Source organism: Podarcis pityusensis, assembly GCF_964106645.2.
Source record: "Podarcis pityusensis genome assembly, chromosome: 12".
NCBI classification, from domain to species: Eukaryota; Metazoa; Chordata; class Lepidosauria; order Squamata; family Lacertidae; genus Podarcis; species Podarcis pityusensis.
The window spans coordinates 56,799,481-56,819,672 of NC_138037.1; the positions used below are offsets into that span (position 1 = coordinate 56,799,481).

At 41.3% G+C, this 20,192-nt stretch overlaps 1 protein-coding gene across 2 annotated transcripts in view; it reads right to left on the reverse strand.

Moving 5' to 3' along the window:
- Positions 1-3,251: 3,251 nt before the first annotated feature.
- Positions 3,252-20,192, reverse strand: part of EGFR (epidermal growth factor receptor) — a 147,048-nt gene continuing 130,107 nt past the window's right edge. Inside the window, exons 21-28 of one of the 2 annotated variants that reach the window (XM_080975747.1) lie at positions 19,856-20,011; positions 18,706-18,781; positions 15,780-15,926; positions 13,071-13,168; positions 12,019-12,186; positions 11,683-11,733; positions 11,389-11,491; positions 3,252-10,139 (exon numbers count right to left, since the gene is read on the reverse strand). In XM_080975747.1, the coding sequence (XP_080831873.1) occupies positions 9,763-10,139; positions 11,389-11,491; positions 11,683-11,733; positions 12,019-12,186; positions 13,071-13,168; positions 15,780-15,926; positions 18,706-18,781; positions 19,856-20,011 (1,176 nt within the window). In that variant the 3' untranslated portion in view covers positions 3,252-9,762. Of the gene's footprint in view, positions 10,140-11,388; positions 11,495-11,682; positions 11,734-12,018; positions 12,187-13,070; positions 13,169-15,779; positions 15,927-18,705; positions 18,782-19,855; positions 20,012-20,192 lie in introns of both variants that reach the window. The other variant, XM_080975746.1, reaches the window with a different exon arrangement.

The following is a 20,192-nucleotide window of genomic DNA, read 5'->3' on the forward strand; positions in this document are numbered from 1 at the left end:
CTCTACGTATTTGGACTTGGGATAGAGCTTTGAGCAGTTTAACATTTGTAAAAGTCAGATAAAATAGGCAATAGGAAGCACTGACTTTTTTGTTTCCTGGTTCCCATGCCCTTTGTGTGACAATACAGGTTCAGCAAATAGCAAACACACGGGGGCATGTCACTGGCAGCTTAATGAGCCACTCTGACCATTGTTGGAAATCAAGCTGCACAAAACCTTGTGACAGAATACTAACCTAAGGGACGAACTACAGGCCTGGGGGGGGGGGAGGCAGGAGGACAGGGGGGCAGACACTATCAGAATTAGGAATGTGGCATGTGGGAAAGACTTTTAACCCTTGTTCCGATACATTTGCCCCCTTAAAGCTGCTATTTGCTGCAGGTAAAAAGTTGCTATTAGCAAATAGAAACCTCAAGATGGGATTTTGGGGTGGGGTGGGGAAAGGGTTAAATCCCACTTCCCACATGTCTTAGTTCCAATCCTGGATCACTCACACAAGCTGCTTTTAAAAACAACAACCAGCAACCCTAGACACATTAAATACAGTTACCCATTTTATTTCACCTGAAGAGTAGCTCTAATAAGATAGTATTGCTAAAGCAATATTCTTTTTTAATATTTTATTTTCCAGTTTTTAATTTTTATAAGACATTCAATACAAATATCTCATTTGACTTCCCTCCCCCCTTTAATGATTCCTTCAGTTATAATTTTCTTCCTGCTTCTCCTCAACAGACCATTTTCATTTACTCTTATCACTTTTTCCAGTGCTTTTTTTCTGGGGGGATGCAGGGGTACACATACCCCTAAATATTTTGTGAATCTAAGTTTGGCCTCATTGAGGGGCAGTATTTCAATATGAGTAGGAAACTGAGAGTACCCTTAAAAAATTTTAGGGGGAAAAAAGCACTGACTCTTTCTTAGTCAATAGTTTTAACTACGAGTTTTAAGATAATCTTGCTAATGAATTTAATTGTTTACAATAACTTTTCAAATAATTTGCATATTTCCCCATTCTTTGTTAAAAGTTGTTTCTTCTTGGTTTCTGATTCTCCCAGTGAGTTTTGCCATTTCAGCATAGTCCACCAGTTTTATCAGCCACTCTTCCTTGGTTGGAACTGTATCTTCCTTCCATTTCTGGAACAATATTCTATTTTTTTTAAAAAATATAATTTTTATTAACCGACCAATCAAATCAAATCAAATCAAATCACATAAATTCCGAATTACAAAGCCAAATTTTAAATTTTGTTGAGGGGACCCATATTTCAAGATCCGAAGGGGGATTCTGATCATCTTCTTGCTACTGCGTTCATATCCAAATCAGTCCAGATAAAGTTCATAATTCTATCCAGTCTTATCTTGCTGTTTCCACGTCTCATCTTGTTTGTACACTTTTTCTTTTTCCTTTATGCTCTCTTCTGATAATCTTCTTAAGCAGATAAACACCAATTATATCCTGTGTGGATTTTTCCGTTCGACCAATCCTCATATCGTGATGGTTTCCATATATCATCACTTTCATAAATAACATTGCTCTTTCCATCATTAATCTCAGGGTCTGTCGTTCTTAAGTCCCACTGAGGAGTCTCACCCACAGTATAAAAACAGCTCTTTCCTCCTCCCAGACTCAAGTCCTCCAACAGAGCTTACCAATATGGCGACGGTATTTTTAACTGCGTCATTCCAGAGCTCTTAAACTTTCCACGCTTTTCTTAAAACATGCTTTGGTTAGAAACTTTATCTCCACACAGTCGTAAATCCACAGCTTAAGTCATTAAAGCGGCATTTCTGACTTGGGGGCGGGGGTTCTTGTTTAATCACATAGAGGAAAGAAAGAAAGGTTTTTTCCCCCTCCCCCATCCAGTCCCTTTGCCATACCGAGTCTTGGCTGTCTTCTCAAGATTGATTCTTGTTCTTCCGACTCGTCTTGTTTATCAGAGAACTCTTCAGTTAGCAGTCTTTACTCCCCCTCCTTCCTTGAAATATGTGCATTCGCTTCTTCCTAATTGTTCCTTTTGAAGTTCTTGCAGCTAGTGGCGCGGATCATAGACAGCGTCCAGGAGCGCCGAGATCCACAGGAGGGCATTCTGCCTAGTGCCCCCATCCTCTCAAATTCGGGTGTGGTATAGGGCACAGCAGGCAAGGGCAGCCCCCCCAATCCTGGGGGGGGGGTAGGGAGGCTATTTACTCCCATCACAGCCTCCTAATTACCCCCTGTGGGTCGGAGAGATGTTATTGTCAGCCATCTTCCAATGCGCCCCTAGTGGCCCCTTTCTGGAACAATATTCTAAACCAGCATCCTGCAACCTGGTCTCCATCTGAACTACACCTCCCATCAGCTCTGGGTGTTCTGGCTGTGGCTGTTGGGAGTTGTGGTCTGAAACATCTGGAAGCCACCAGGTTGGGGAAGGCTGTTATAAAACCTTGTGGCCTCTTAAAAAATTCAGTCCTTTCCAGGCCACCTTCTAGAAGCCAAATCCCAGTGGTGCAAAGTGGTTGGAACAATAACACACATTTCATCTTTGTACTAGTTTTGGTACACACAGTCCTTGCCCAGGCAAACAAAATGATATGCAGTAATAAAAAGATACAAATTAAGTAACCGCAGAAAGGAAGTCGAAGGAAATGAAAATTGAAGTTGTAGAGACTTTGTTTTTCATGTTAAAATATTTGTAAATTGTGAAAATGAAAAATAAAATTCATTACAGAAAAGATCTAGTACTGTTAATAGCTAAAGCAGGAGTGACTGATACACTGCAGCTGAAGAAGGCCTCTGGCATCCCAAAGACTGAGACTCATCCCGGAGGCTCAGCAGGGCGTAAGAGATTCTCTGGGGCTACGAGCTCTTTAAAAACTCTACTAACTCTAGGGAGTAGGATTGGCCATCTAGTCCAGAAGGCCAAAGGGTTGTTGAGTGAAAGAAGCCGGAGGAGAAAACATTATCCACTTGGTTGCTGCTGTGGCAACAAGGAGAGGTTAGTTTCATTTGTTCATCTCCCTTCCACCTCATGGTGCAGGCTGCTCCCTTGTCAGCACATATGTATACCATGCAAAGACTTAAAATAATAATAATAATAATAATAATAATAATAATAATAAAATAAATAAATAAATAAATAAATAAAACAACCAGAGCAACAGGGTGGTGATTACTCTGGGGGCATCAGTAACATAAATGACTACTGGCCCAATCTCCAACAGTGCTCTTCATTCATACATCTAAATATAAAATAAACAATATGCAGGAGGATTATTTCAAGGCTTTATTTAAGTAAAATGGCCATGCTTCAAAAATACATTACAGTCATGTTTGAAAAGAAGGAATATGATTTAAGACTACATTGTGTATTACATAAAAACAATCATGATAGCTTATGCTGCCTCCATCTTGGAAAGGAGGGTCTAAAAGAAAACTTTATAAAGTGCCTATTTATCTTTGTACAAAGTTCACCTATCAAAGAATTTTCAAAAATAGACCAGTTCTACATGGCAGGGACTTACCCAGAGAGCACATTCACTTCATGAATGCATTTCTAGATTATTTGGTTTAACAGTCATTCCCTCTTCCCAGAGAACCCTTGGGATTGCAGTTCTGTGCCAGGAAAGCTGGGAAATGCTGGACCCCTCACCATTCTTTGGGCTGGGGAGACTCTGCTCCTAATTATTTAACTAAGAAATTTTTTTAACCATTTTTGATGGAATATGTTTTATAATTTGACCTAAGTCAATTTTTTCAAAATTTCTAGTTAGCTCCCATGCAGATCCATTTTCAAGAGTCAAAAGGGAAGTCAAAGACCTCTTATAATCTGCAATTCCAGTCCTTTTTTCCAGGGGGTTCTCAAGGGTATGCAGTCCTGGCATCTCTTTTTGCTGTTAAAAAGTGTGGCACATACTGTAACAACTTCATGGTGAGTACCAACACTATTTTTCTAGGGAAAAAAGCACTGAGTAATTCCATTAAAACTTCCGCTTACAAGCCAGTCAGAATATTCCTTTCCCATTGAACACAATACACTATATTACAGTGAGTGATATCACCATACATCCTCAAAAAACAAAAAACAAGAAAAATTAAAAACTATGGAAAATAATTATGTACATCTTATTTCACTGAATATACAAAGTTTTAAAATCAACACTAAAAACAATTTAGCAATACAAAATGTGGCTTTTATTTTTACAACTGTGCTTTCATAAGTGAGTACCTTTACAATGCTCATGTAGACATGTGCCCCAGTAATCCTGCATTACCTCCATGTATTTCAGTGGAATAGTTATTGGTGGTTTGAACCCTATACCTAAAGATACACTACTGAATATAATCTATATTATTCCCTACATAAAGCTGATCGCAACTTCACTGAACTAATACAAATATGGGACTAGTTCCACAGGATTTTTAATACACCCATGCCCCAGTTTGCCTCTTTATCATGAGGAGACAGGACTGGCCCATCCATGAGGCAAGGTGAGGCGACCGGCTCGGGCAGCAGGATCCACCGGGGCAGCAGATTCAGCCTCCAAGGAATGCCTCACCCGCTGCCTCTGCAGTGCACTCCTCTTCAACCATCAGGTAAGGTTGATTTGACCTCCCTCTGTACCCAAAGTAGAGGTTCACTCATCCCTCATTCCCTGGTGTGTGGGGCACCATTTTGTGGTTCACCTCAGGTGCCAAAATGTTTTGGGCCAGCCCTGTAAGTAGAGACTCTGGATGAGGATGTGGCCCCTATGCTCATAGAGACATGTATGGGGCTTAGATGAGCATCACCATGCAGACACTCACCCAAATCTGCTTCTGTGCCAGGGCTGGCCCCATAAATTTTGCTGCCTGAGGTGAAGGACAAGGTGTTGCTCTACCCATCCCATGTACAGAAGCTGACCAGACAAGCAGCTGACCCTTACTTGAACACGGGTGTCAGGAGAGCACCCTCTGCTGCGTGAGAGGCCAAAGGCTAGTCAGTGGCCACATGACAAGCCATATGGCACTGACAGATCTGTCCTCTGAATAACTAACAAATGTTCCATTTTCTCGCCATCTGCTGCCTGAGGTGCCACCTCACTCTGCCTAATGGCAGGCCCAGCTCTATTATGTATGCACCTCTCCTTTTTCTCAAAGTGATACACAGCTTTGACCTTGTATTGTTCACAGTAAATCAATTCAAGACTCAATGGATGCAGCGAGATGAAAATTAGGTATTTCCTGACTACTAAGATGCTGTAAGCGATGATGCACAAAGCATTTCTCATGTGCTTCAAATGGGGCTTGAATGGAAGATACATTGGTCGTTTGTGTACTAGATGATATACTATAATTGCACAATTCTAGATCCAGGGACTGGGGATAGGTAGAAATCTGATTCTAGAAGCTTTCAAGATTCATTGTTTGTAGCAAAAACAACACAAAATTAGCCAAACCATGTATCAAATTGGTGTTTGTTTGTTTTTTTAAAAATAGCTGTGTTTCATTCTTTTTTATAGAAACTACCTAGGTGTAAGACATGTATTCATTACATTTTTCTCTACTTTTCTGTGCATAAAGGAAACTGCCCCCTGGCAAGGCATCAAAATCAATTTATAGCTTAACATCAGTGGAGACAAACAATCTATGCATTTTAATGGAGTTTTGCCACCAGTTTTGGATCCTGGATACTGAAAAGACAGAAGAGTTCAGTCTGTCTTACTCCCGTACAATTCCAACTGAAACGGAACAGTGCTTATCAAACCCTTTATTTGTACTAACATTTAGTTTTGCAAGAGAGTCTTACACACGTTAGCAAATTATGCTGTGTCATAGAGAAATTCTTATTGCTCAAATGGGAAATCCCAAATAGAACTTGTGGGACACAAATTAACGACAAAAAAGTGAAAGTGTATGCGTGCATATATGTAGAATCCAAACTAGATGTGGTATATAATGCAGAAACAGGTATATGAGCAGTCATATTTCACTATGCCATCCATTATCAAAATATTTAAAAGTAAATCTAACAACAACAGCTGAAAGAAATGGGCCTTGTTACTTGAATATGCCTGCAATCCTATGCATGTCTACTCAAAAGTCAGTCCTCTATTGAATTCAATGGGATCTGTTCTCAGGAAAATGAATATAGCATTGAGGCCTATAGCATCCCCCTGGTTATCTGCAGCCTGGTCATATTTTAATGCTAAAATATATATTCAGCCAGTCCTTAGATATTAAAAATACTCGTTTTAATGAGAGTTTGTTTTGTCCCAAGAACACCTGGATTCACTATTAAGTAAGAACCTATGAAAATAGTGATGAATGTTATTTTATTTAAAACAAGAAAATTAGACATTATCTTTGGTCCTAAGAATTCTATATCCTAGAAAGTCAGGTGCTGGAACAACAACAACAACAAAACCCCAAAAAGCAAAGGAAGTGAAAAATACTGGGGAAATAAAATATGAAATGAGTTTTCAGTAGGAAAAAAAAATCACAAATTCATGGTGATTTAAGATTATTATACAACTTTTTAAGTGCTACCCCAACAGTGAAATTTTTATAAAGTTCACAAAATTTTTACTACACATTTTGACAAGAATGAGGAGGTGCAAGAAGAAAAGACAATGCTCACTTGTCCCACCTAAAATATTTTCTCACAGAGAAATGTAAATCATAGAAAAATTAGAGCAATGTTAACAACAGCTGACATTGAAGAGGTAGGTAGCAGTTTTTGTGCTATTGCCTGTACGGAACTTCTAGGTCTCAAAAATGAAATGCTTGTCAGGAAATGCAAAGGGTCTTGCACTGCTGCCGTCACCATGTACTGTGTATCTAAAAACACCTTTGGTGCAGGAATTAATACGAGATTCCAGTGTAGGAATCATTGCACATGACCAGCATATATGTGGTTTTTTTATGCTGCATAATGTTCTGGTGCACACATGGAAGACATCGCAACTACCTGCAAAACTTAACTGCTTTCATTCAACTGGTACAGTTGGTGCATGTGTGCTATGGAAGTTGAGAAAGAAATACTGCTACTAATAATTTTATTATTTATACTCCGTCCACCTGGAAACATGCATGTGGGACAGTCTAATGTGCAATGTATAGAGGTATGGCAAGGAAGCTATGGTCTCCCCACCCCCCCGACAATAATTCATATAACATGCACATGTTATTTATGTTTTAGTACCTGTGTGTAAACAACCCCTCTTGAAGAGGAACTGGTCTCCACACACAACTATTAGATCATTGTGTGTTGTGATTTTTGCCTCAGGTTTGTTGGTATAGACTGAGTTCTGTACCAACTTTATATAAGAGGTTTGTAATGTAAATCACAAGCGGGAGAAAGGCACTGTATCAATTCATCCTTATTGCAATAAGCAGAGCCTTGCTCCAGTGGTGTGGGAGAAAGTGGGGAGTGGCGCCCCTAAATGCCACTGACATAGAAGCCCAAACTAACATGGGAACAGAAGACAGGTCAGCTATTTATACAATGGCACTGGCCTAGGTTCCCTGAAGGATAAACGCTGGTGCAGCCGGGGGAGGGGTATGGAAGAGCCATTATAGCTCCAAAACCCCAATGAGAGTGGAAGGAGGATGGCACATTGCAAATGAACTGTTGTGAACAATAACTTTGTCCAATAACCTGGACTTTAGTTTAGCATGGAAGAGTAATCTCAAGGCCCAGGGCCTAACCAACTACTATGCAGAACAAATGTGATTTCTTCATGTATTTAATCTTTTTAGGAAATAAATCCACAATTTGATAAAACAGAAGTAGTCAGGAATTAAATTATATATCTGTTTTGTGTGTGTGTGTGTGTTCCAGTTCAGCAGTGGAATGGTCTACTCCGGGAAGTTGTGGATTCTCCTTCCTTGGAGGTTTTTAAGGAGAGGTTGGGTGACCATCTGTCGTGGATGCTTTAGCTGAGATTTCTGCATCACAGGGGGTTGGACTAGATGACCCTTGGGGTCCCTTCCAACTCTAGAATTATATGATTCTATGATAAATGATTTTAAAGGCTGTGAGTTTAGGTGGATTTTTAAATATAAACATGAGATACCTCAGTGGATCTAATCAAATCAGAAGCCAAAGTAAATTTAATTGAAACGCGGTCTGAGGAATTGTATGATGGAATGAAGGTAGGTGGGTCAGAATCAGTGCATATTTTTGAACAGCATTACAGTAACGTAAGTTCAAAGAAAATGGCTTGAGTCTGCTTACTATTATGATGGTTGTTCTACTTTTAATAACAGAGAGACAATTTTAAGCTACTGTACATGAAGTGTTCTCATTTATGGACTGTATTGCATCACAACATGAGCCACGTAAGTTATTTTGCATTGAATGGGTCCTACAAGGGCCAGGTGGCTAAAGAAAAACTATCAATAGTTTGTTAATTTCCCTCTCACTTTCAATGAAAATTTGTTGTCATGATAATATATGAGTTTGGGGCTTGATGAGGGATAGCAGAACAATGAAAGCTACCTGTTGAAACACCTTCCATGTGTAACAGGAAAAAGGTAATTTCAGTTTCAAAATCAGCTTGGCTGCTGATTTGCGGCTGCACTGCAGAAGGTGAAAATGAATCCACAAGTTTATAAGACTAATAGTACTTTCACATATAATCAGTGGATTGGTCTGAAATTCTTGCATTATCAGTGCATTTGTGAGTAAAATTTTGGTGATCAAGTACAGGTGATTAATCCTAAGCCCCTGCTTTCCTAATATAACTGCTGTGCACTAACTGGTGTTTTATTCAAGAAAAAAATCATTGTAGGGCTGTAACTGATTCTCTCTCCACTACTCACACCAGTAAATTAGAACTCAATAGGAACTTCTCCTGCACACACTTCATTTATTAAGGTAAATGGGAGCTTAGTGAAAGTATTAATTCCTACAGGGCTTGTGCAGGAGAACAGTGTGCCCATATTCAGACTACTTCAGCCATATTGCAACCTTTGCATTTCCTCACTGTTTAAATTTATACTAATTGTCTAAATGCCATCAAGGCAGTGAACCGGGAATGTGTTTTGTTTTTAAAAAGCATCCCTCCTCATTTAAAGCTTTTTAGTCAAACCTTTAAAACTCATTTTTTATAACTCTAGAGAAAATATTGGAGCCAGAGGACAAGAACCGCCCCTCCCCCGAATGTCATCCACGCCTTTGGTGAGCATTTTAGAGACAGTCTAGTGAGTTCCCAACAGTAGTGGTCAGTTGGCAGTGTGTGCTGAGGGAATGTTCTTTTGCTAAGCTGACCAGGGCTGATCACATTCTCTGCAACCTGTTTTATTGTCTGAGAAATATCTTAAGCAGAATCTCCACATTTTCCCCAAGTGCCTTTTTCTTCTCATTTGTATAAGAAAACCCAGACCAGTTTTTCTTTAAATCTTATGACAGACAAGCTTAGGAGACAGCAAAGTATCTTGTGTCACCTCTCTCCATCTCAAATGATCCATGTGACATGAAGTAGTTCAATATCTGGTCTTCTTGATCTCACAAAAGCTCTTAAAAATATCACAAATGTTTACAAAATATAGGCTGTAATCCAATATAGTTTGTAAAGAAAATAAATGAATGCAACAACAATTTCTTGCTTGCTGGATGTTGTCTTTTCTTTCCATATCATGTCTTTGATAAAGACAGAAGAAGTCCTAAGCAAACTGGATGAAATCAACTCGCACATACAGAAGGAAAAATGCGCATGTTGCAGCTGCTCTCATCTGTTTCTATAGCGGCCAGCAATGTCACCTGCATTTCTGGTGCCACAAGAGGTCTCTTTTGGTAGTCATGCTGAGGCCTGAATGTATTCAACTTTTGGTGCTGCTACCCTGAGATATTCTGGATTCTCAGCTGCAGGAAGCTTAGAGATGCCATTGGCTTTATTCTCCTTGGGCAAGAAGTCTTGCTGATAATCGGGATTGTCCAGATTTATTTGGTGGTTTGTTGTCTGATCCCAGTAGGGCAAGCTGTTGAAAACTGTGTTAGCAAACGGAGAGAGGCTTGTGTTGAGATATTCAGGGTTGTCCAGTCCCGTGCTGCGGGAATTCTGATGGTTTGAATCAGCCACAGACTTAGGCTCAATGGTAAGAGAGAGATTGTTGTAGACTGGATTTTGCACAACAGAAGCAGGTGGTGTTTTGGTCACTAGCTGGTTCACATATTCTGAAAATGGTTGCAAGAGAATTAAGATCGGCAAATGCATGACTTAACATTATCTTCAGTCAAATAAGGAAACAATTTCAAAGAACCAGATATGCCCTTCAGTAGGTGAAAGGCTGACAGAACATTCTGGAGCGTAACCAGAGCTAATCATGTTCATATAGGAGCATGAGGGGAAATTAATCCAGGGACAAGAAAACAAAATTTTCCTGTGGGTATTGCTGTTCTCATGAAAAAGCATTTTAGGGAACAAATGATTCTGTGGCCAAATTGTGATTCAACATATGGGACTGGCAGGATTGACCTAAATCACTTTGCATATAACTGAGTTGTGAGCTCTTTGGATACTCCTAAAATCCTCTCACTTTGAACTTAATAAGATACTTTTAATATGCTTTTTAATATACTTTTTTGGACAGTGTTCTCGAAGGTACCAACATGAGTTTGACCCAACTGCGGGAGGCAGTGGAAAACAGGAGTGCCTGGCATGCTCTGCTCCAGGGGGTCGCGAAGAGTCGGACACGACTAAACGACTAAACAACAACAGCAATATGCTTTTTGGGTTTTGTTTCATATGTACAATGTACTCTCATTGCAGCTTTTGGTTCCTTTATTTTATTCACATTAGTTTTCCCCCCTTCCATATAAGCTGTGCACATTTAATATGCCTTTTTAGCATACAACTGTGTGCACATCAAAATTCCCGTTAGGCACATGAACTTATGATGTCAAAGACCAATTCTAGGCATTGCTGGGCAGTCAGAAGCAACATGCCTGTAATAGCAGATATATCTACCCCCCGCTTGCTTGCCAATAGGTTTGGCAGGTCTTTGTTTTTTTGAGTTTTTTTGCCAAGGCTTCTGAACCTTTATTTCTTTGTTTTTCTTATTTTAATGCAAGTGCCCTGAGAGTTACCGTTGCTTATAAATTGACAAAGTAAAATAACATTTAAGAAATCTCCCTCTCTCATCTCAAAGGCAACTTGCTCAGATGCTGTGTGTTGGAACATAACATGTTGATTCAGTGACCAAGATTACTACTCCTCATAACGGCCTATTCACTGATTTACAGTTCAAAGCAAGAAAATCACAGAAATAACTATTTGGGGAATGGCAAAAAGAGGCACGAGAAAAGTTGTGTGAATTTTGTCATGATTCTCCGATATATAACAGGAAAACAGATGCCCTCTCTAAAGACTAAATCTGCTCGCCTGAGAATTAACACAAAGAATTGGTGATCTCTGTGTACTCACCAGGAGCAGGTAGGAAGCTATCGTCCAGGCTGTCGTTCAGGCATGTCTCAGTTGGGTCTGAACTATATCGCTGGATAAAGCTGTCTTCTCTCACTGGAAAGCCCTGCTGGTTAGCGGAAAGCAATGATTAAAACAAGGTGTATGGCACACTGCTTCTAATAGCACAACACAGCCATTCCAAATCTAAAGATAAATCTCGATGACCTGTGTTTGTTTTAAGCACTCAATGATATAAAAAAAGCTGTGGAACAGTTTCACAGTTTCTGCCTGTGGCCCTGAATTATTCAGACTTACCCCATTTCTATCAATACAGGTTACAGTTGTAGAATTATTGCTGGTAGCACTCTAAAACAGAAGAAGAGGGAAAAAGTTTCATTGTTTTTGATTTAACAGAAGAAACACACTAGATTACCTGAGTGCATTTCATACTTATAAAAAACTGTTTTGAAAACATTAACGTTTATTTTGGCAAAAGAACTGAACCAGGAAAACTGATGCCATAATGCATTTAAAGTGTTACTGCATTTGTTGGTTTTGTTGCTGCTGCTGCAACAACAACAGCAACAGGCTAGCATGGCTACCATCCTGGACTTTTCTCAATATGGAAGCTTTTTGGAAATAATTCCATACCAATGAACTTAAGAGAGGTGTCCGTGAGTTTGATGGGCTGCTGAAAAATCCCTGGTGTGGAATGAGGTATTCATCTGCATCCACGATGTCCTCCATGTCTTCCTCTTCCATCAGGCTTCGGTAAAATTTTGAGTCTGTTGGGCTTGGTAAGTGCATTCTTTCATCACCCTGTCAGGAGGCAAATCACAATGAGAATTTGTGATTTTGGGTTGCACCATTAATCACAGGTAGACATTTATCATTCCTCCCAACAGCTCATGCCATAAAATACAAATTCAAACTGAGACCAAGAATGGCAAAGTTCTGTATTCATGGCAGCTGCTTCACTATAGCACTAGATCTAGCTAGTCCAGCATCCTGCTTCCAAAGCGGTTCACCTCGCACAAGTCTTAATGATGACGCTTGTGGGCCTTTGCCCTTGTTCTTCCCCAGGAAGCTCTTTTTCAGTGTGCCAACATCAGTCCAGGTCTCTGACGTTGGGTTGTGTAGAAGCCACCTTAGGAAGTTTCACTAGTCTTACTAGACTTCTTTATGCTTCCCTTGAAATACTTCAGAGATTTTGCCGGAGCTGAAACCTCTAAATTTACACTGAAATTTGGGTTCATGCAAAATTTGGTGCTGAGTGAGGACAGTCATAATTTTTGCTACACAACACAGCCCCCTTCAGAGGTGGGGTGCTGCTTAGCACGTCCTTCCATTATTGGAAGAGCTGCAAAAACTGCCTCCTGCCTTCTGTTAGCAGAGATGTCCACAGGATCACTGCTAATGGAAAATCACAAAAGCATTCGGTCTGATTGATGAATAGTTCAAGAGCTAATATGGATTACAAATACATCAAAATCATGTTACCAGATTATATAACTTGTGTTTAATTTACCAACTGAGACACTGAATTTTTTTTTTAGCTTTATAGAAAACAGCAACAACTGTTTTGCACCACTTCAGCCACTTTAAAATAAAATAATTTTATTATGTTAAAATAATCTTAACATACATTTCTTTCTTATTGCTTTCCTTAAAAAAGTAGTCACCACATTACTGATGGTCAATACCTGTATAACCAGGTAGCGCTGGGGGTCCCGAGCCATTTTGGAGAATTCTGCTATCAGCTCCCGGAATTTGGGGCGACTCTCTGCATCAATCATCCAACCTTAAGATAGAAAAGAGAGAGAGAGGGAGGGAGGAAGGGGACAGAGTTCAAAGTGACACTTGAAAAACCAGGAACATCTGCTAGTAAAAACGTAAACTATAAAAGGAACCAGCAACTTCTGATTCCCTTGCATAGCACTGAACAGTAAACGATCCCTAGAATTGGGAAACCACCACTGCTTCTTTACTCCAAAAAATCCTAGGTCTATAACCTGATATCTGTAACACGGGGTGGGGGGTATTTTGTCTGCAATCTCCATCTGAAAACAGAATCCACAAGCACAATACTGTCATAATTTCTGTTTTTGTTTTTTGGTATGCCTACTTTGTTTATTATCTTGTCTGATTAAGAGTCCTGGAGAACTTAGAGGTCTGCCATACCTTTGTGAACACTTGGGGGTTGGTTTCAGTAAATGTACTTTCCTAATGTGAATTTAGCTTTAGCTTTGTAATTTACAGCAGATCTGTCATAAATTCAAAATGAAGTATTTAATGCCACCTAGTGGATGATTTTATGTACCTTTTCTTAAACTGAAAAAGAACACTTCTGCCAGGTTCCTTATATACCGTTTAAGGAGGGAGAAAAGATTCATACTTAAGTAGGATCAGGGGTGCCAACTTGAATAAAATATTGTGGGGGCCCAGGTAAGCCCCAGCCAGCATAATCCATCGCAGCTGTATGCCATAATCATCACAACAAATAAAGGCTTGACATATCTCGCTTTGCTAGTTGTTAGTTTCAACTTTTAAGTTGAATTACTGAAATAAATGAACTTTTCCATGATATTCAAATTTTTCGAGTTTCACCTGTATATGGGGCTATTTCACAACACTGCCTTGTGAATTGTAACTGGGGTCATATTTCCCAATGATTGGCAATCTTAAGCATATTGTTTTAAAAAGGTATACTGCATGGTTCAATGAACCATGCTAACACATACAAGGAATCAGAATCAGAAGAATCCTTATTTGCATCGGCCACTAGCCATAGCAATAAAATACAATGTACTGAAACAGAAGTAGAAACTTAACTATACAAAATATGTTTTGGAGGTTTACATCAATAATCAAATAATAGATCTTATTCTAATTGCCCCTGCTAATTCTTTTTTGCGGTTTTTGCTGTCACCTGGGTATCTTGATCTGCTAGAACAGACATGTCCAACTTCCAGTAGGCTGTGGCTACTAACCAATATAAAAAACTGGCAGTGACCTACCACACTATCTCATTGTCATTCTTCAACTTAAACATATTACATTTGGCTGGGGAAACCCAGCTGGATGGGTGGGGTATAAATAATAAATTATGATGATGATGATAAAAACAACAAATTATTACCCCCACACCAGCCCCTTCCCAGGGCCCTTGGTGCGCACAGGAAGCCAACACACTCCCAAATGTCCAATTCCCCCTTTACCGGATGAGGAGCTCCTTGGGGAGGAGGGGCAGCAGCTTACTTTCGAGTAAAAGCAGCTAGGCTGGAGCTGGAAAGGTGGGGAAAGTTCAGCATCCACGCAGAACTAGGAGGGAGAGGGCATTTTCTTTCCATGGGAACTGGCGGGAGGGGCTTGCAGGGGGCAGAGGCAGCTGCTTTGTGCCTTTCTGGGCTGGCCAGCTGACTGGGCATCGGGCAAAGCCGGTGGCCAAAGAGGGGTGCTTGAGGAAGCCGCGAGGATGAGGCAGGATCAGTGCCAGTCAGAGCGCTTGCTGTGGCAGCCTGGCTAAGCGGAGCCTCGACCGGCCGCTGCTGAGTGCGCACTGAGGGCACCCAGCGGCCATGGGAGAGGGCGATGGGCGGAGGCATGCCGAGGCCTTGGCTTAGGCAATTTAATTAATTATTGCCTAAGCCAATAATTAAATGCCCTACACCAAATCTAATTCAACAGAGGGGAGATTAGTCTCCAAGACCAATGAAGCATTTGGAACACAGGATGGAACAGGAAAAAAATGCCTTAGGAACTTAGATTGAACAGCTTCTGTAGATCCAAGGTGAGCGCCTGTCCAAATCTGAGCCCCATATAATAACTGTGCTGGGGTTTAGCTTTAAACGCTTCAAGTGCTGATGGTATGTGATTGCCACCTTTTGTATGGAAAAGCATGTCAGAATTTTGGTACTTTGAGACACTTTTTCCTTTGCATATTTCTGATGTGCGCCCCATGACCCTGTTGACTGAAAAGTAAGGCCGAGGTATTTAATTACTTTTACTTGTTTGATCAACTGATTATCCATATACCATCTATGGGCCCTATAGTTTCTTGAAAACAGCATGACTTTGGTTTTCTTCTAATTCACAGCCAGCTGTTCTCTTTGTCAGTATCCTGAGAATGCCCTCATCAATCTTTTTAGGCCCACTTTCGTTTGAGATAGAAGTACCGCATCATCTGTGTATAATAATATAGAAATGGCTTTTGTGGCCAATTTAGGGGAATGATATTCTGGGGATGTTAAATTCTGGACAATATCATTTATATATAAACAGTGCAGGTGCTAGGATACAACCTTGCTTAACTCCCTTTGTGGCTGGTACAGATCCTGTGAGCTGCCCATTTGTAGAGCAACACACTTTCAGCACAGTGTTTATATAGACATTTAATCAAGGAATTGACTTACATTTGACCATGATCATGTAGACATCTATTGTACAAATGGGAGGCTGAGGCAACCGCTCTCCTTTCTCCAGGACAGAGGAAATTTCACTGGCTGGGATACAATCATACGGTTTTGATCCAAATGTCATCAATTCCCAAACTGTGACACCTGAAATGTCATAGCAAACCAGCATGTTAAAGACTCATCCTATAGGGAGGAATACTCCTAGTTCGCCTGCAGATGCGCAGTTGCTGTCTGGGGGCGTAAAAGGACTGCAGAGAGGCCTGCAGGGACCCTGGGCAGGCAGGCAGCACTGAAAACATCTGCTGCCCCAGCTAGGCCTACACCAGCTGCTGGGGCAGCACTTCGGGGGCAGAATGAGGGCATGGTCAGCCCCCATGGTAAAATTGTTTTAATGGGAATGTGGTTTTTAACTTGGGTGTTTTAAAGGTTTTATTTGAGAGTTGTTTTAATTTGTGCTGGCTGCTTAAATGTGTGAGGGGCGGATCCAAGGGAAGCCCACCCTCGACTCCATTGGCTCCGCCCCTGCACAGCCCAAGTCCCAGCCTGCATCCCCATTTGCCAAAGCAGGGGGCAGGCATAGGATCTGGTTCCTGATAGGCGGAGGGGGCTTATGCCAGGAAGGGCACAGCCAGGCTGAATTAATTTGTTTTCAGGGGAGAGGGAAAGGCCTGCCCTGGGAGTGGGCCCTAGTCAACAGAATTGCTGGGGCACATTCCACTAGGGAGGATGCTCTGAGACACCCAGTCTCAGTGATCACGGGTGGGAGGAGGAGTTGCTTGAGGGTTGGATCATGTCATTACTAAGCAGGCAAGTTTTGTTGCTCTCTGGTATCAATAAGGGTATCCCACATGACCTTAAAGTGACACTGTGTAATGCCAGGTCAAGACCACTGCCATTCATGACATGCTGGTGGATGGAGGTTGTGACCTGCCATGCATAACAGAGACTTGACAGGACATGGCAGCTGGGCTTGTTCTTGCTGCTGCTTGTCTGCCAGGTTTCTCTTACACACAGCAACCCAGATCCTATGGGTGGGGAGGGGGGGGTTGCAGTGATTTTTAGGAAGTCACTAGTTTTCATCAGGCACAGGGGCGATAGGGGCAGTAAAGGATTCATATTGATGTACCGACTTCCCAGCTGCACCAAGGATTCCCTGCCAGAGCTGCTTCAGGCCGTGGTGGATGTTCTCCTGGAGACACCTAGTTTGGTGATCCTATGTGATTTTAGCATCCATACCAACACAACCTTACAAGGGGCCATTTGGGACTTTGTAGAAAGCATGGCCTCCATAGGGCTGTCCCTGAATAACTCTGGCTGTACTCATAGCCGTGGACAAGCCTTAGATCTGGTGTTTACTTCTATGGATATTGGTTATGTGACATTAAGTTCCAGTGGAACAAAAGAAGTGCCACGATTAGATCACTTCCTGATGCAACTAGACTTCTCCACAACCTTTACTCTCTGCATGGAGGTAGGACCAATTTGAATGGTCTGCCCCCAACACTTAGTGGATCCAAACAGCTTCCAGAGAATGGTAGGGGATGTATTATCCCAGGTTGATGCCCTTTCAGCTGATTCCCTGGTGGCCTGCTGAAAGGTGGAGTTAACCAGGGCTATCAAATGTCTGGTTCCAAAGCACCCTCATCGATTGCATGGAGCTCAGATGGTTCTGTGGTTTTTCCTGGAGCTGAGGGCAATGAAACAATCTCAAAGACAGCTACAGCACCAAGGGCGAAGAATTCATTCCAAATCAGACTGAACATGGGTTAGTGCTCAAAGTCCAGTCTACCGAGTGATGGCGAAGAGAAACTTCTCAACTATTGCATCTGTGGAAAACAGTTCCAGAAGACTCTTTCAGGTGGTTCGTCATCTAACGCAACCACCTTCACCACTGGGGCCTGATAAGGACCTGCAATGATTTTGCAGATAAAATTTACAGTGGTACCTTGGGTTACATACGCTTCAGGTTACAGACTCCGCTAACCCAGAAATAGTACCTCGGGTTAAGAACTTTGCTTCAGGATGAGAACAGAAATCATGCTCTGGCGGCGCGGCAGCAGCAGGAGGCCCCATTAGCTAAAGTGGTGCTTCAGGTTAAGAACAGTTTCAGGTTAAGAACAGACCTCCGGAACAAATTAAGTACTTAACCCGAGGTACCACTGTATTAAATTCGAAAAGAAGTAGACTCCACTGTGGTAGGAAGAGTGGGAGAGTGCCAGAGATCTGTCTAGTCAAGTTGCATGGGATCAGTTTCAACCTGTTACTTCTGAGGATGTGGAAAGGCTGCTTGGATGAATGAAACCAACCACCTGTCTCCTTGATCCTTGCCCATCCTGGCTCATAAAAGCGAGCCAGGGAAGGGGTGGGCAATGGGCTCCATGGGGTGGTGAATGACTCTCTCTGTGAGGGAGCCTTTCTGGACTCTACCTGCCTGCCTGCTGTCTCATCAGAATGGTGCATGTGCTAGTTATCGCCACATCAGAAGCTAGGTGTTCTCAAAGGGGTCCTATCCCTGCATTGTTGTTGATACATTAGATACCTACACAAGTGATTTGGAGGTTTTTTTGTATGGGAGGTGCAATCCATCATCTGAGGCCCCCCCCCCCCCGTAGTCTGAAGTGGTACAGCCTAGACACAGCTTTACTGCCTCAGAGGAACAAAGCCTTAACCTGCACTAATCTACACTTCTTTTAAGAAACTGTTTAGGAACTGAAGCGTAAAATTATGATAAACACCTGAGAAAAATCCCTTACTCCCTTTCTCCACATACATATTAGTGAAATGTTTTGTGTGTTTATAATCATAATGTTCAATAACTTTCCCTATTAAATATATTCTTATAAACATCATGGGGGGAAATGAACTCTTTCAGAAGATCATAAAATCTGCTCAGCTGCCTATCAAGAATCAGCATAGCACTTACCATAACTCCAAACATCACTTTGGTGGGTGTAAATGCGATGCAGAATAGACTCCAGCGCCATCCATTTAATAGGAACCTAGGAAGATAGCAATGTAATTGCTAAATCTGAATGCTAAATAGTAAGCACTGAGAAACAATTGGGATGAGCGCAAGGGTAAGTTATTTTGAAAAACTGGATGTAAGAAGACAGCCAATTAAACAGAAGAACAGAATGCAATTTGGGCCTGGTAATAATATTTATGGTGCATAAAACTGTTGTTCAGAATATGTAAACTAGAAGTTTGCCACCAATAAAACACTTTCCATTTATAACACATATTATTACTATGCATAGCTGCTTCTATTGAGAAGAGTTTAACAGATGGCTGCTAGCATAGATAGGTAACATAGTAATGCCAGTGCTTTGTTTATCAGTTTAAATTTCAATGCATTTTTGTCATCTAAGATATTGCATATTAGGAAAATGTTCAGAAAAGGGCAAACAACACGATCAAGGGGCTGGAGCAATTCCCCTTTGAGAAATGGTTGCAGCATCTGAGACTTTTTAGTTTAGAGAACAGGTGAGTAAGAGGTGACATGCTGTAAGTTTATAAAGCTATGCTTGGCTTGAAGAAAGCGGAGAGGTGTTTTTTTGCTTTCTCCTATAACACTAGAATTTATGGACATTCAATGAAGCTGAATGTTGGAAGAATCAGGACAGATAAAACAAAGTAATTACTAACTCAGCATGTAATTCAGCTATGGAACTCCCTCTCAGGAGGCAGTGATAGCCACCCGCTTAGATGGCTCCGAAAGAAAACTGGACAAATTAATGGAGGATAAGGCTATCAATGGCTACTTGCCACAATGGCAGGGATGCTTCTGAATACCAGTTGCTGGAAAAGGCAGGAGGGGAGAGGGCTCTTGCGCTCAGCTCCTGTGTGTGACCTTCTCACATGTATCAGGCTGGCCACTGTGAGTGCAGGATGCTGGACTAGATGGGCCTGGTCGCTGGATCAGGCTCTTTTTGTTTTCTTATGTGGGCAAGAGATTTCTTCAGGGACTGTATGGGAGTGATTCAAAAACTCTTGAGACAGAAATGCACCAGAATTCTATCAAACAAACCAAGAGGAATGAATTTTTTAAAAATTATCATCATCATCTTTCTTACTTTTCCTCCTTCTGCATGGTATTCCTTTTCTTCTGCACCAAGCAGTTTGGCCAATCCAAAGTCAGTGATCCTCACATGCTGAGGAGTCTTAACCAGGACATTCCGGGCGGCTAAATCACGGTGTACCAAACGACGTTCCTCCAGGTAATTCATTCCCTGCATCCAATAAATAGTTGTAAAAATCTTTTTTATCGCCCCACACCAATAGCCATGCTACGTAGAATATTAAAGGACTATCGCTCCATACAATAAATGGCCAGTTCCAACGAGATTTCACCATTGTGGGAAATGGTTGCAAAGCTAGAGAAGTGATTAGATGTTTTTAGGCTTATACTGC